We start from the raw sequence: 17,734 nt of genomic DNA on the forward strand, positions 1-17,734 counted from the left end.
ACATCCAAATGTTGGCTAGGTGAAACTGTGTAAACACTGCACTACCAGCAACACATTAACATAAAACGCTATATAATATCTGTTTGTAATTATGAAGTGATCATAAATCTTAAATACCCATTGGCTTAGAAATTAAATAGTCCTACTTAGTTCTCCCTAAATTACTCCAAATTTCAGAAATTTGCCATTCGTCTGGGTATTTTGTGACTATCTCCAAGGATAAATTTTTTTAATGACTTTGCTTTCAACAATGCAATTAGCTTAATAAAATTCTAATGCAAAAGTGATATCAGGTTTTAAAAATTTCAGCGCACTCCCCGTGGTCAGTAGATCTGTGGATATGTGCCATTTCAGTTCACTGCTTTTATAAACAGCTGGCAAACTCATTCTTTCTGGGGCTTTCTAGACCTTAACTTTCTTATAGGTTTGTAGTATGTTATTTTTCAACTTATTAATAATGAGTATTAATTTCATTCACCTTGTTGCGTTTACATTGACAAGAGCTATAACTACATTAAGTATATGGAATTGCCCTTTTTGTTGTTGTTGTTGTTGTTAGGGTCTTATGCTGCCCAGGCTGATGTTGAAAATGCCCTATAGCTGAGGGAATCTGACCTCCTGACCTTCCTGCCTCCACTTTCCCAGTTCTGGGGTCACAGGTGTACAACTGCACTTTATTCCTACTACTCGGTCCAGATAAATACTATAAACGCTTAAAAAATAAACAAAAATCACTTCCATGCAAAATCTTAACACTTGGATGCTTAAGTTTTCAGTCGCAATCAGATTCTTACCTATTTTGAACTTGTCAATGACACCGTATCATCTCCACTAAGTATTTACCATCATTGCTAATATCCAGCCTTAGAATCTGTGTTCATCCACTCCTTTTTACCTGTAGTTTAATCTAGTTCTAGGGAAACAGGAGTGAAGTCACATGTGTTTGTAGTTCCCATTAGTTAGACGATACAAAATATATAATAATGTAGAAAAAGCTTCCCTTTAGGGAATAGTGATTTACCTTAAAAACACACACACACACCATAGAAAGACAAAGGTGTTTGTCAGCATTTTATTTTAAAGAATCAAAAATAAATATTTCACACACACATGTATGGAACAAATTCATTGACATTTGTATTTTCCAATACACATTTTCAATACATGGCACCTTCATCTTCTTTATTTAGAAAATAAATTGTTATTGGTCCGTAACTGGTATGAACAGTCTCTGTGACTCTGGCAAATAACCAGGAGCCAAGTCCATATAATAAGGTTGGAATACCTAGAAAACAAATGAATATGTTACATGAGAAGATCAGTACTTATTAATCATGTACTAACATGTCATGTTACTGATCATGTAAACTGTCTTCAGCAATGCTGATATAAAGCTATAGACATAGAAATATATGACTAGATGCTCACTATGATTCCTGAAGAGCTGGACTTTATCTCTGTGGGACACAGTGGCAATTATGTGAGCCTAGATTTTTAAAACCATAGACGAGACTGATATAAAATTTAATGCAGAGCATTTGCTTAATTCATTATCTTCAATTAATTATGAAGTAATTTTATATTCTCACAAATAAGCAGAAAAGAGTATTCATTAATTTGGTTGTAAATGTCTCTATTTGCTTTAAGCTAAATTTACTAGGACCACTTTGTTGTTCTGCAAGTTAGATAGGAACAATGATGGATAAGGAAATTTTTGTTCAACTAAGAAACTGGTCAAACAATTATCTTCAAAATCTAAAGCAAAATATAACTTTTAGGAATATTTTAGTGTACCTGGCATGACAAAGAACTCTCTCATTATTTTGTAGTTGATTTGAAAACAATCTTGTTTCACCTTATCTACATGGATTCCAAAAAGTCTCTCTTTCAAGATTGCCATTAATAAGGCTTTCCTGTTTTATTTGAGATTAACTTCTGTATGTTCTATATCAAACTGAACATATACTACCCAGAAATATGGATTCATATGCATATGATGCTATGTTGCATGCAAAACAGTCTTACAGAATTCTTAACTTTTAAGGCACTTATTTAAAATCAATGACTATTAACATATTAAAAACACACTGCATATATATGTGTGTATAAAACCACAGGCACACAGATCAAAAACAAATATTGTAGGGCCTAAACAAGTATTAATTTTATTGCTTCCATGTGGGAAATGGACAGAAAGAGGCAATTCAAAATGATAACTGCTCATTTGGAAAATCTCTTTCTAGTTAACAGAGAAACCAACACACATTCAACACTGATCACACTGCTGATTTTTCTTCCTTTGCTGCAGGGAACAGCCTCACTGTGTCGTGCTCCCTTTGGACCTGTGTAACAGAGGAGACTGCACCAGCTGGGCCGAGGAGACAGGTGTCTCCTGCTCAAGTCCTTCTCCGCTTTTGGGAACATACCAGGTTACAGTTTGTAATTTATCACCACAGAATCCCCTGGTGCTCCCAGGGAACTTTCTACAGTATACTGCTGTCTTTGCCCTCATTGTGCCCCCAAAGAATCTCAAATGTTTCAAGGTGCAAAAACAAATCCTCAAAAACTATAATAATAATTTGCTATTTGCAAGTCATTCATCAAAAAGATAAGAAAAAAGAAACAGAAAATCAAGCGGTATGCGGTGGGAAGGCAGGCTAACAAGGTAAGGCGAATGTAAAAGAGGAGTGTGGAGTACAGGTTGAAATAAAAAAAAAAAAATGAATTCCAACATGACACTTACCACTCCAAAATCTGAAACCCAATGGGATGAGGAATTTAAAAGGGCCTTAGAAGCAATCATTAGTTTTCTATATATACTGAGAGTAAGATAGACACAAGATACCTTCCAAACCAACACTAAGGGTGGAGTGTAAGGAATGGTAGTGACCCTGAGAGTTATTTTTTATAATGTTTACCATAGCTTTAATTTAAATATTATTTTAAAATGTATACTTTTGAAAACAAATCATACAAATAAATGTCCCCCATTAATAAAGAACTAATTAATTATTACTAGTTAATAATAAGCCCATGAAGAAACCATTAGTCATGCTTACTGACAGGGGTCAGAGTTGATAAGGGAGTCAGAAATTCTCTGTTGGAATGAATTGAGTTTTTTGTATTTTTTTCCACCCTGGAATGCAGAGAATAATGCAATAACGTGGAAGCTTTGTTGCCTCTATACTTTACAGATTAAAAAAATTGTATGCGTCAAAATCAAAATCTTTAAGATTCTACGAAAAAAAATTCAGACTACCAGAGACAGACAGAGAACATCAAAATGAACTTGAAAAACAGTTCTTTGTATTAATAATTCATTTTGAGTTAACCGAACAGTAGATAAACTAATGTCAAATTAGGCACTTAGAACAACTGGAACTTTGTAGTAAGGCTTCTATTACTCATTTATTCCAAGGGTAAGTTGCTTTTTCTTTAAATCTTTATTTATTTCCCAGCAGGATAAACCATCAGTAAAATGTCGGTTCCGTGGAAGGGAAGGTGGAGAGGAAAGGGAAAATGAGTAAATAGAAATCCTTATTTACAAAACAGAAAATGAATTATTCTGATTACTACTCATTTAGAAGGGAGGACGAGGAATAAAATCGTTTGTATTCTTATTACCGACTAAGGACTTGATGATCCAGAGGGGCAAACTGTACATCACAGACTATGATCCTGTTACTTAATTCACATTTTCCTTAGTTCAGACAAAAAAAAAAAAAAAAAAAAGCAACATAAGTATTACTACACTGGTAAAAAAGCCCAGAAAAACATTTCAGAGTAAGTCAATCGTACTGAAGCACGCAGGAACACGGTCTCCCATGGCTGCACTTCGAACTCTTTTTCCCATTCAAAACTGCATTTTTTAAGAATTTCTAGAAGCCCCCAGACTATTAAATTGCTCTTCCATATTAAAAGACAAACAAAAATCATCCCCACATCTGTTGGATTTTTGAAAAGGTTTTATTTTCTATGTGGGAATGTGAATTTTTTTTCTTCCTTTGGTGTCTTAATGCCTGACACCCGAAAGAGAGCCATAATCATGATTGGTATCTTACAGGAAATGCGACTTTTAAATGTGACATTTAAATACAGGACTCGGTCTATTCAGTCACCCTGTCCCTCGGCCTTACAGCTTTCCTAACTATCACTCCATACTTGGAAAAGAATGATTCCTACTGATCCTGAGAATGCTAACCACAAACTCATTTTCCCGAGCAGTCAGCACTCCAGCTTTCCCACACACTTTCAGTCTCAAGTTTCTAAGTCATCTCATAGCAACTTAACTTTATACCAACCTCAGAAGCAGGGGGCATAGCTCTGTGTAGTCCATCAGCCAAGTAATGAGACATTTTAAAAGGATTATATATATTGTTTATAATCTCTTTCCTGGATTAAGCCCAGGGCAGTGCCAGTGGGACAATAGCTCAAAAATTCCATAAATGACATATGAGTCATAAGCAACCCTGACCTTGTCTTATTAATTTAATGAACTATTGGATTATATATAATACTAGAACAGCTGTACAGTTTAGTGTAATTTTGGATAAACAAATAAAAACTATGTGGGTTATACTGATTCGGCTTCCTTGTGTAGAGTTTGAGTGACTGAAATCGAAATCTAAATTAATTTTTTAGTAGCTATTAATAGGTCCGAAACATCTCGAGGGCTTGTATTTTTCCCTGATCTATAAAATGCTATCACATCTACGATCCATGATATTGACCTGCTGTTAAACCAAAAGAACATGGACATCTACCGGGAGGAGACACAGCCAGAATTAGATCGCCAGGAACACAAGTCCTGAGGAGGCAGTCTTTTTAAATGCCTTTTTAAATCTAGCACCTGAGAAAATTATGATGCCTGGAGGGAACCTACTGCTCTTAGCAAAACACACTTGCTGAGATTTCACATAAAGAAGACAAAGAAACTTTAAAAGTCCATCCAGTTTTTGTCCTCCAAAGGCTCCCAGTGACGAGCGCGGGAATGACTCCTGCTCAGCAACTTCAGAGCCACTGTCCAAGTGGGGGCGTTTCCTGACTCGCTGCCTAAGGCAGGGTCCTCCTGCGTGGACAGGGGCAGGGCACGACCTCAGGGGTGATGCAGGCAGCCCGCCGAGCCCGAGCAGCGAGCCTGGGGACCAGCAACCGCCCGGTCAGGCGAGGGCGCCGCCACTCACCCAGATTGATGACCTTGAGCGCCGTGAAGAAGCGGTTCTGCCCGGCCAGGTCCTGCCAAGGCGCTTTGGAGCAGTGGTACTTGATGAAGGGGAAGCAGCCGGTGCGCAGGACGTGGTAGTTGGCGCCCGGCACGGGCCAGTTGAAGTGCGACAGGCCGAATTGGTCGTTGTGGACCGCGCTGTAGGGCACGCAGAAGGAGGTCCAGTGCGGGAGGCGCCGCTGCAGCAGGTGCCGCGTCAGCACCTCCGAGGCGCGGGGTTTCGGGCGGGAGGCGGCGCCCACGGCCCAGGGCCTGCACAGCAGCAGCCGCAGCGCGGCCTCGTGGGCCCTCCGTAGGGCCTCCATGCCCGGGCCAGGCCGAGGAGCAGGCCCCGGGCCCCTGGGGGCGCGCCCTTGGGGGAGGGGCCGCCTGGAGCGCTTGCGCACGCGCACTCCCTCCCCCTCGCGCTTGGCTAGGGCAGGGAACGCCCAGAGGGCGGCGCGCCGGGGAGAGCGGCCTGAGGGGGTCTGGGCTGCGGGGCGCGTGCGCACAGCGGCCCGCGGCCTCTGGCGGACGGGAGGGCGGAGCGACGGCACAAATCTGAAAGTGTCACCCGTGACCTCAGGTATCGTTTGTAACCCTGGAGTAGGGGAAATGCACATGTTAAACAGCCAACCTGAGCGACTGGCAGGATTCAGGCAATGGGCTTCAGGGAAATCCTTAGGAATGCTGAGGAGCCGGAGGTGTGCCTGGCCTTGACATCTGGTGACCTTGGAAGCACGCAGTTGCCAACGTCCTCAAAGTTGTGTTGCCTGAATCCTAGATAGTGCAAGATTGAAAAGGGTCCCAAGCCAAGTGTGGTAGCACTTGCCCTTAAACACAGCCCTGAGAGGCTGAGGTGTGAGGATGGGGAGTTGGAGGCCAGCCTGGGCTACACAGAGGAGCGCCTGTCTCAAAACAAAGAAACACCAATAGTGCTTCTCAACAATCCTGAAAAGAAGAAAGGAGCCTTCCTCATTCAATGCCCTGAAGCTCAGAGATACCTGGGAAAATACCAGGACAGGATATGGCGGTCACCAACCTAACATAATCCAATTACTCCCCCTTTTTTTTTTTTTTTTTTTTTTGAGACAGGATTTCTCTGTAGCTTTGAAACTAGCTTTGTAGACCATGGTGGCCTCCAGCTCACGGAGATCCGCCTGCCTCTGCCTCCTGAGTACTGGGGTTAAAGGCGTGCACCGCCACCGCCCTGCTTCAATTACTTTTATCTCTTACTGTAAGGAAAGCATTTCTCAAGCTTTGTAGCATCTTAAGGTACCTTACATACCACCATTTTTCTGAAGTATCGTTAGCTCATATTTGTCCTTATATGGAGAGAACACATAAGTAGGATGAGGTGTCTGGAAAGCACCTTATGCAAATAAGGTAATTATGTGTGTAGGAACCATATAACAATTATTATTTGCTGAAAATTCAAGAAGGAATTTTTTATAGTCTCCATTTTTTGAGTTAGTCAACAATGAGTTCATTCTACAAATATGTCAAATATTTACGAGGTCTTAGTTATGCAAATAGTTTGAACTTTATAAGATTCCTTATTAGATAACAATTTTTTGCAGGGGCTGGAGAGATGGCTCAGAGGTTAAGAGCACTGGCTGTTCTTCCAGAGGTCCTGAGTTCAGTTCCTAGCAACCACATGGTGGCTCACAACCATCTGTAATGGGATCTGGCGCCCTCCTCTGGCATGTGGCCATACATGGAGGCAGAATGTTGTATACAAAATAAATAAATAAGTCTTAAAAAAATTTAGGCAGAGGCATGATGTGTTTAGCTATGGAGAAGAATGGTTAGGATTGTTGGAAGGAGATGGGGAGATGCTGCAGTACCATCATCTTCAAAGTCAAGTTTTAAAAACAGTTGAGCCCCTTCTCAGATGAGAGCTTTGCAGAATTCCAACATATAAAGTAAATTATGAACGCAATATGTTTATTTATAAACATTTATACATTTCTTAAATAGTAATTTAATAGGCAAACTGGCACTACATCAAAATCAAGGATGGTCTGTTGTCTTGGGTTTTGTTTTGAGTGGGGAAGGGATTTGTAAGAAGTAAGTCAGGTAGATTAAATAATAAACGTGGGGTTTGCAGAACCAGACTCAGAAAGTGGCAAAGAGTGGAGGGAGCCTGGCCAGTGAAGACGTAGGTAAGGCAGACCAAGAACTGTCGTAACGAGGATGCCCACTCTCACTGCACCTTCAACTCTGGCTTGTTTTCATTATGGGACAGTAACAATTACAGCTGCCAATTGTTTCTTGCATCTTCTGCTTTGACTGAGAACTATTCAGAAAAATCCTGATCTTTCCAGAGAAACCAATTATTTATTTATTTTTATTTTTTTATTTTTCCATTCAAAAATTTACACTTCCTCCCCTCCTCCCATTCCCCTCCCATTCCCCCACTCACCCTCTTCCCTCCCCCTCCCTGCTTGAGAGAGGGCAGGGAACCCTGCCCAGTGGGAAGTCCAAGGCCCTCCCTCCTACATCCAGGCCTAGGAAGCTGTGCATCCAAATAGCCTCAGGTCCCAAAAAGCCAGTACATGCAGTAAAAACAAGTCCCAGTGCCTTTATCAATGGCTTCTCAGTCAGTCCCCCTTGTCAGCCACAGAGAGTCGGTTTGATCACATGCTCATTCAGTCCCGGTCCATCTGGATTTGGTGAGCTCCCATTAGAATAGGCACAAGGCCTCAGTGGGTGGACCAACCCCCTCACCGTCCTGACTTCCTTGCTTCTTCCTCCTTCTGTCCTTCAACTGGACCTTGAGAGCTCAGTCCTTGCTCTGATGAGGGTCTCTGTCTCTATCTTCATCCGTGCCAGGCAAAGATTCTATGGTGATAGTCGAGATAATCATCAGTGTGATAGTGGGGCATGGACAGTTCAGGCACTTTTTCCTCTGCTGCCCAAGAACCTAGCTGGGGACAACCACGTGGACACCTGGGATCCCCGCTAGAGCCAAGTCTCTTGCCAACCCTAAAATGGCTCCTTGTGCATATGAGATTTAAAAAAGCAAACTACTGATATGGATAACCAAGTATTACATAAGTTCACTGATTTTTGTCATTAGGCAGGTTTTGAAAAGGCTAGTGAACAGGCGGGGCGGTGGTGGCGCATACCTTTAATCCCAGCACTTGAGAGGCAGAGGCAGGCTGAGGCAGGCAGATTTCTGTACGAGGGCAGCCTGGTCTACAAGAGCTAGTTCCAGTACAGGCTCCAAAGCTGCAGAGAAACTCTGTCTTGAAAAACAAAAAACAAAGAAAAACCAAAAAAATCTAGTGAACAGAAGGACTAATCCTGGATGCTGTTGTGTTGGGTAAACCTCATAACAGATGAAGAGTTTTGTTAGGGCAGGCTGTTTGACCCTCCCCTCTTTTCTATTCTAATGTAAAAAAGTTCTTCCAATGAAAGTAGATAGGTGGGCCATTCTCCATTTTAGAATGTTCTACAGACCACTGTGTCACCTCACTAATATGCCAAAACTTGGGAGTCTTCTAGTCATGCAAATAGTTTGTCACATGTATGTATATTGAATGCTCTCCTAAATATTAAAATTCTCTCCTAAAAATCATTAAGGAAAACACAGTCCCATAGAAAGATAGAGAACTGGACATATCAGAAATGAAGATATCCTAGTGTGCAATAAATGTATAAAATGTGCATAATTTCAACCATTGTTTGAGAAGTGGACATTAAAGTCACAATATGATAGCATCACATACCCTTTAGAATGACCAGAGTCAAAAAGACAGAAAATTCGAAGGGTTCAGAATATGGAGAAAGCTTTTCCAAAGTAGAGCAGTTGGATTTTTTTTTAAAAGACTTACTTCTTTATATTCTGTTTGGGTATTTTGCCTGCTTGTATGTCTGTGTACCATGTGCATGTCTTGTGCGCGTAGAAGCCAGGAGAGAGCATCAGATCTCTTGGGACTGGAATTGCTCCTGATTGGGAATCACTATGTAAGTGCTAGGAACTGAACCCTGGTCCTCTGGAAGAGCAGCCAGTGCTCTTAACCCTGAGTCATCTCTCCAGCCGCTAATTGGAACTTCTACCCCCCAGCCCCTTCCCGTGTGCATGTGTGATAGTCTTGTTATATTTCCCCCAGCCCCTTCCCGTGTGCATGTGTGATAGTCTTGTTATATTTCCCCCAGCCCCTTCCCGTGTGCATGTGTGATAGTCTTGTTATATTTCCCAGACTGACCTTCAACTCACTGTGCTCTCTCCTCAGCCTCATATGCATGACTTACGACACAGACCTTGTACTGCTCCTAGGTCTATATCTATATTGTTTTATTCGAGCTACCAAAACAAAAAAAAATGTCATTCGCTGGGTGATTTTAAACAACAGAAATGTTTTTCTAACCAGGGCATGCAAGGTATTGACCAGTTCCACTCCTCTGAGAGTTTCCATCCTGGCTAGCAGATGGCTGCCTTAGCACATGGTGACCCTACTCTTGACAAACCTTCTCAGGTTTCAGCTCCACATTGTTGACATTTTTAACCTTTAGCACCTCTTCTCAGGCCCTGTTTCCAAATGTAGTCACACTAGGCTTCACCATATGAGTGTGGATGTATGTGGAGGGAAACACATTCAGTCTACAGCATTACCTAACATAAATCATGCCTGTATGTTCTCCAAAGCACATGGACTAGAATATTTACAGCATCACTTCATATTTGTAATATTTGATCTATGAATTACACATATCAACTGTATGTCCGTGATTTTATATCTTATTATGTTTTCAGTTGTGTGGGGCTTATTCTGCATCTCTTGCATGCTAAGCAACTGCTCTAGTACTGAGCTAAGTACTCAGCCCTCATTGTTAGTGTTTATTAGGGATCTAGAGAAAGAATATCTCCTTATATGTGTGCATATTTATTTTCATGTTGTTATTGTAGGGTCTTTTTGCTTGTTTGCTTTTTTGTTTGTACTTTGAGACAAGGTCTCAGTGTGTTACCCAGACTGACCTCAGCCTTAGCAGCTGCTGCCACCTCAAGCTTTCAAGTAGCAGGAACTATAGGTGTGACTCACCACACCCAGCTCTCATGTTTTTACAAGCTTAGAGTGAGATCCTGATTGCTCATGTAAAGTAGTCCTCGTTACCTGGCATAAAAGGTTCAGTATATCTGAGGTTTCAGATATTTTCTGGGGATCTTGGGAGGTATCATCTGTAGATAGGCAGATGTATTGCATTAATGTGATTTAAAACAAAGTAGGATAAGGATGTAGATTTTAATTCACTTACATTCTCACAGGAAACTTTAAAGAAATCATACTGCCACACATATGTCAGCATGGTAGTAAAAAATGGAAGACATAAAAAAATGGGGATTAAATGTTTATGTTTAAGATTTAATTTAAAATTTCCTGTTTGGGGCTTAATGGCTTTTGGTTCAAGGAAAGAAGACTAAGGAGATGATTTTGTCTAATTCTTACTCCAGCATGGTTAGATGTAATCATAAGTACCCAAAATAATTTTAGACCCAGGCTTCTTCAGCACCCATCTCTGCTTAATGGTTCAGTGCCCTCTAAGCCAAGCTCAGCACTAAAGTGGATTTAGGTACCCCTTACTGTAATGGTCTGTCCTGTCCCTTTAAAAGACAAGCCAAACCCACTCCTTGCTGAGGCAAGCTGATCTTCAGCTTCCAATCTGAGTCCCTTCCTTTCCTAGAGGTAACTTCTGTCCCTCCCTTCTCCCCATTTCTCCCTTCTTCTTCTTCTTCTTCTTCTTCTTCTTCTTCTTCTTCTTCTTCTTCTTCTTCTTCTTCTTCTTCTTCTTCTTCTTCTTCTTCTTCTTCTTCTCCTTCCTCTCTCTCTCTCTCTCTCTCTCTCTCTCTCTCTCTCTCTCTCTCTCTCTCTCTCTCTCTCTCTTCTTCTCTTCCCCCTTCTCCCCTTCCCTTCCATAAGCCACTAAATAAATACCCAACTTCACTCTGCATGGCATGCCTATCTGTCTCTGTCTCTCACCTGCCACATGGGTTTCTACCTGGGAACCCGGCTGCCTTCGTGGCCTGCCATGGTCTTGGAACCCACTGCTGGCTGCCTGCCACCACTCAGGGACCTGTGATGTGGTCTCATGGCCCACCACCCACTGCCACCACTTGGGGACCTGCAGTATTTTACTGGAAACCATTACACCTACAGCTGAACGAATGTTCCTTAATTGTCCCATTCTCATCAATAACAAACACTACTTACTGCTCCATCCTGTACTATTACATCATCTTGTCAATATATAGGACAATATATATATATATATATATATATATATATATATATATATATATATGGACTTTATGCAATATTCATGGAAGAAGTTTCTAGGAAGGGAAAGGAAAGCTATATTACCTTTTTTAAAATATAATTTATTTTTATTTTGTGTCCATTGGTGTTTGCCTGCATGTATGTCTGTGTGAGGGTGTCAGAAGCCTGGAACTGGAGTTACAGACAGGTGCAAGCTACCATGTGGGTTCTGGGAATTGAACCATTTAACCACTGAGCTTTCCTTCCAGCCCCAGAGTGCTGTATTTTTATCCAGATCTTCTTGAGTCTTCTGCTGAACTCATTGGTATTCTGAAAGCTCCTAGGAATTGGCTGATTGTTGAGGCTGCTTTTGTAAAGAGTGACACTAAGAATTACTCTGGCAAAGTATTTACTGTTAGTAGTGGATCTGATGACTTTATCCTCAAACACCTTGTATCTAAATACTCTCTGTTGTTGTCTCCTTCACTGTGATATAAACCTCCCAGGGCTGAGAATATGTATGTGATTTCTAAACCTTTGTGGCCCCGGTACCTAGTACAGCACTTGGCATATTGTAAGCGCTATTCTTGAATAAGTGGGGATGGATGAAAGTGAATACAATTAGTGTATTTAAGTGATACTGGAGAAAGGAACTTATAATACATAGGAACAATGGTTTTAATCTAATTTAGTTAAAATGTTAATTTGGGCGGTTGGCAAAATTAAACTGCAAAATAGGTATGAAATGTATCCAAGATCATCTATCAAAATCAAGTATAAAAATCCTGCCTCTGGCTACAAGTGAGCTTTTTATTAAAGGTAGCTCTTTTCCCATTGTCTGGTGTAAGCGTGGGAACTCTGAAATCTGGTGGCAAGAATATATGTTTATAACTTTGTAAACCAGATAACCATATATGCTGGTAGATAATGGAGTCCATCACATGGGCATGTTCTCAGGATTGCAAATCTTCATAATATATAGTCAGTGTTTGGAGTCACCCTTGAAAAAATGGCCAAATTAATTTAAATTCATATTATGCATGGATGATAGTTATGACCCTGGCTACTAACCTCATTTATTGACAGATATATTTATGAAAAGTCTGTAACATGAATCATTTCAAATCAAATCCCAAAGATGTTTTGGGTCCATTGCTGATCTTCAACTGACAGTGACTTTTAACCCTTTAGCTTTAACTGTCTCTGCTGCCTCCCCAGTCTCTATGTCAAGTAGTTAATGATCTATACACAAATACTACCCTGAGGGAGCTCTCCATTTAAAGGGGCCCTGAATCATTTTATAATGGAAGTATAGCGGAGTATTCACTGATTTATGATTTGTCAGTAAAGGTTTTTAAAATGAATTCCATGGTGTTTTCAGATGGAACAGGATTTTCACGTCTATCTCATTCTACTAAGTTTTCTCCATTATTGCCCCATTTGGAGAAAACTTTCAAAAAGTTGATCTGCATTTATGATTTCCTTTGTATGAAACACCATTTTACCTGTATGTTATTGTATGTCCTAAAAGTAACTGTAATGGTAAAAGTAAAATGGTGCGGTTTCCCAAGTGGCTGCAGCAGGCAGCAGGCCATGAGACCACACTGCAGGTGCCTGAGTGACGGTAGGTAGCGGGCAATGGATCCAAGAGCAGTCAGTCCTAGGCAGGGACAGTGCAGTTCCCCAAATGACTGCAGTGGGCCACGAGGGGCAGCGAGCCCCAGGCAGGGAGTTACATGGTGGGTGAGAGACCAAGATAGATAGGCGTACCAGGCAGAGTGAAGTTGGATTATGGAGGGGAAGAGGAAAAGGGCGAAGAGCAGAGAAAGGGAGAGAGAGACAGAGAGAGAGAAACACACACACACAGAGAGAGAGAGAGAGAGAAACAGAGAGAGAAACAGAGAGAGAAACAGAGAGAGAGAGAAACAGAGAGGAGAGGAAGGGGAGAAGTGGGGAGAAGGGAGAGACAGAAGCTGCTGAGAGGGGAGTGGAAGGGAAGGGACTGAGGCTGGAAGCTGAAGATCAGTTTGCCTTAGCAGACAGGGGAGTGGGTGTGGCTTGTCTCTTAAAAAGGGACAGAGCAGACCTTACAGTAACCACAGAGAACTAATATCAATGTCATAATATCCATCAATTGCTGAACATTTATTATGTCTTGGTTGGTTTGCATCTACTGTCTCATGTAAATGTGCCAGATTGCGGAGTCCCCCAAAGACCACCAAGGAGTCTGAATTCATATGCAAAAGCAAAGAGACTTTATTCAAGCTCGAGCTTGGACCCTCTGTGTGTTCTAAGCAGTGATGCCAGATTGAAGAGTTTTTATCATAGCAGAGATTGGGGTAAGGTTCAGGACCCCTGATTAACTGACATTCGTTTAGGGGTAAGGGTGTCTCTTGGCGGAAGGGGGATAGGTGTGTGCTGGGTTAAGGGATGTCTATTAATCCTGTTTATAATGGTTGGAACATTAGGTATTTCCCTTGGAAGTTAGGTATTTTCCCCTTGGATGCTGATTGGCCCATCCTGGGTGTTGCCTGAGTGGTCTTTGTGGTCTTTTCCTGGAGCCAGGTATTACCTTAAGGTAAACTGAAATTTAGGCCTACTCTTTGGTTTCTATTTAGCCTGTCATGGCAGCAGTATAGCCAAGCTGCCCTGAGCCCCACAGTAAACAGTTCTCAGCAGTGCGTCATTTCTTTATTGCCAAACTGGGGAAATGATTTCAGGGATTAGGAGGGTAGTGACATCCACAGTCAAGAACAAGCTCGTACTAGGAGTGGAATATGAACCTACACAGACAGTACTATAACAAACTCATGGTTTGTCCACAGTTTAAAGGTGTCAGATTCAGACATAAATGTAGATAACACAGTCTAGCATCTCTGACATGCTGTATGAGTCAGAAAATATTGCACCAGGCAGTGGTGGCCCATGCCTTTAATCACAGCCCTTGGGAGGCAGAGGCAGGTGGATCTCTGAGTTCGAGGCCAGCCTGATCTTCAGAGCCAGTTCCAGGACAGTACACAGAGAAACCCTGCCTCGAAAAACAAATAAAGATTCAGGAAATAGCTTTCTAGACTCAAAATATAGCCCATCTAGCCCAGAAGGTTGTCTGGATCAAAGAGAATTTGGGGTAAAAGGATATATGATAATTCTCAAACTGAAAGAATGAATATTTTCTCAAAATTAGATTAACTACAAAATTTCCTGCAATTAATTATTCATATGCATATTGAAAAGTACATTTAAAGATAAGTAAGAGTCATAAGTTAAGGAGTTTGCATACCAAACGGATCACAAATCCAAGTCTGTTGTCAAGTCCTAAGTATGGGTTTTATATGAGATGCCTAACCTTCTACTGTTCTTTTTTAAATAATTTTTTGAAAGCTTGGAGTTTTATTCAAAATAAAAGTTTAGTTTGTCAAAGTTGCATTTTCATGGAGAGAGCATCTGGTCATAGTTCAGGTGGCTGTGAGTATTACTGCTGCTATGGGTAATAGGCACATTAATCCAAGCCAGCATCTTAGTGAACCACAACTTGTGGTTCAGCTCTTCTTCTTTTATTCCTTATTGCTGTTTCTAATAAAGCAAGATGTTAAAGCTAACTGCATGCTCTATTAATTATATGAAGGTGAACTTGAATCATCTTTTTACTGAAGATGATTAATAATTACTAGTTCTGCACATGTTTCTAGTGCATTTCAGTAAATAAACAGGGTACATTGTTGGATAGTAATTGATTAATTAGCACATTCATCCTACACAGCTCAGTGGTCCAAGGATGCTGAGTTTGAGATATTGTTCATAATTATTACAGGAAACAAATCTGCTCCATTTCTCAGTTTATTCTTCTGCACACTACTTTTTGTTCTAAATCGAATGCTTAATGGTTCAAAACCTTATAGGTTTATTCAGATAAATCAACTTATGAAAATTTGCAAGTCATAATCTCAGAATCTTGTTTTTGTGTAAACTATGGTGAAAACCTTTATAAGGCTAATTTTAACATTTAATCTTACTGTTAAACTGGATCAAATACTGTAAATATAGGGCACTTCCCTGCCATGCAGGAAATGCTCTTTGTGCACGTATGCACAACAGGGGTACTGGAATCTCATTTGCTTCCCAACTACATCAAATAAGCTGAGGATTGCAAGTGTCATCAAATTGGCACTTTGCAGAACCAGTCACATATACTGTGGAATCTTTAGAAAAGTGTAGCATTGTATATCAGTTGCTGTTTTAACTCTGTGTCATTTAGGACTTTTTTCCTTCTAGTTACTGAGCCAGCATCTGATTGAGAGATGGTGTAGTTGAGAGCTTTGGGCAGGGGCTCAGGAGTTTCTCAGGTTTCTATCTCTGTATTCTCTCTCTGTGTGTCCTAGGGTTGGACCCAGGACTTCATATTTATTAGTCAAGGACTCTACCTCTTAAGGAAATTATGAGCCTGTCAGTTCCCCCTGTTTAAGCATGAATCAGTTATCTGTAAAATGAAGGTACACTGAAAAGCCCAGGCTTCAGACACAAAGAACCCAGCCTTGCATCTAGACGCCATATTTCTAGTTTTACTTCTTAGGGCAGCAAGGATTTAAACTCTTTAAGTTTGTGGTTTCTTACCTTGAGTTTATTGTAAGACTCAAATAAGATGTGAAAATACTTTGGAAGCATATAAATATTAGGCATTTCTCATATTGTTTAATAACCTTTTTAGTTAGTTAACACTGACATGATGCAGTAAATCCATGTGTACTGGAATGACAGCAAGAACTTTAAAAACACTCATTGTACTGTTACTAAAACCTTAGTAGGTAAGAATTTCTAATGTGTCTTCATAGTTAGTTTTTAAAACTTTATGTATCTGCATATGTGTGCATACATATAAGAGTGGGTACCCAAGGAAGCCAGAAGAGGGCATTATATCCCCGGAACTGTAGTTAGAGGCCATTGTAGGCTGCCTACTGTGGGTACTTGGAACTAAACTCAGGTCCTCTGCAAGAGTAGCATACATCTTATCCACTGATTTTTTGTTTAGCTCTGACTTTATAATTTATTCCTAAAGTGTCTGAAAAATAGTATGTCAGGTATGATCCTATTTAAAACATTTTATACATGAAGAATAAATCATTATATAGAAACTCAACAAATATTTTATGAAAGTATAAATGTGCTATGTATTAATTAAGCATCCTATTAATAAGTAATGTTCTAGAAGATGTATATGTATGTATATGTTTGTATATTTACATATATTCAAGCTTACAATCTGTTTGGTGAGATAGACAATAAAAAACAAGTCTATTTTGTAATATATAATATGACATGTGATTATCAAGTACCCTGTAGAAAAAGAAAGCATGGTAAAGAAACAGAGTAGTATTAGTACTATGTTAGGGAGGTGGCTACCTGGTCTGGTGAAAGCTGAATGAAGATTTGAATGCCACAAGGTAGTGACTGGCTACTAAGGAGTGGAATGCAGTGTAGAGGCCCTAGGCCCTGAGAATAGATACTGTCTAGAATTTTGTTATTAAAATTTTTATGATTTTCTATTTTTTAGGTTTTGAAGAAGCTATGTAACACTCTGTGTTTTTTTTAAATAATATACACAGACTTTTATAACTAGAAAAATATTTAAAACTCTGTGAAGTAATCTTAAGAAAAGTGTTCCTAAGTAGGTTTAAAAGTCAATATTGTTTTTGTCTTCCTGGGTTTAACGCCAAGACTCTCTGAACAGATCATGAGACATTTATAAAGGACAATTTCTGTCTTGTCAGTGAGGTTAAGAAAGAGTTTTAGGCATGATAGTGCATGTTTTTAATCCCAGTACTCCAGAGGCAGAAGCAAGTATATCTCTGTGGGTTCAAAGCCAGCCTAGTCTACAAAGCAAGTTTCAGGCTAGCCAGGGCTACACAGTGGGACAAAAAGAAAATATTTTAGGTATAATTTGTATCATGACAGATCAGGGTGATTCTCACAGACTGACAGAGAATTGTCTTCCTCCCAGCTCCTTCCTCAGGCTTTGGTCCATGGATGTCAGAACAGTTCCTTGTACCTGCTTATAGAAGATGCGGCCCAGAATACACAGGGACATGGTAGAATGTTATTAGAAGATGGGAGTAGAATGCCAGGAAGAACTAGTTTTACCACCAATGTTACACATCTTGTAGATGTAGTCATTAGGGACTAGGTCAACTACATAGCAAAGTAGAATGTTACCAAATATATCATCTCCTTTTTGATACTGGTCAGAGCTAGCACTTCGGCTCTTCATTCTGTCACT

General features: G+C 40.4%; 1 protein-coding gene across 1 annotated transcript; it reads right to left on the reverse strand.

The window, feature by feature from the left end:
- Positions 1 to 641: 641 nt before the first annotated feature.
- Positions 642 to 5,583, reverse strand: C4H15orf61 (chromosome 4 C15orf61 homolog). The gene is made up of 2 exons (XM_057766199.1): positions 5,184 to 5,583; positions 642 to 1,285 (listed from the first exon to the last, which is right to left on the reverse strand). The coding sequence occupies exons 1-2, from the start codon at positions 5,527 to 5,529 to the stop codon at positions 1,158 to 1,160; spliced, it is 474 nt and encodes a 157-aa protein (XP_057622182.1). The 5' UTR covers positions 5,530 to 5,583; the 3' UTR covers positions 642 to 1,157.
- Positions 5,584 to 17,734: the final 12,151 nt, after the last annotated feature.

This window comes from Chionomys nivalis, chromosome 4, assembly GCF_950005125.1.
Source record: "Chionomys nivalis chromosome 4, mChiNiv1.1, whole genome shotgun sequence".
NCBI lineage: Eukaryota > Metazoa > Chordata > Mammalia > Rodentia > Cricetidae > Chionomys > Chionomys nivalis.

What these genes read in the sequence shown, in the direction of transcription:
- C4H15orf61 (XM_057766199.1), bottom strand. Translation starts at nt 5,529, where the DNA reads ATGGAGGCCCTACGGAGGGCCCACGAGGCCGCGCTGCGGCTGCTGCTG. An exon ending in GCTCAAGGTCATCAATCTGG is followed by an intron (nt 1,286 to 5,183) that starts GTGAGTGGCGGC and finishes TTTGTTTTCTAG; the next exon opens with GTATTCCAACCTTATTATAT.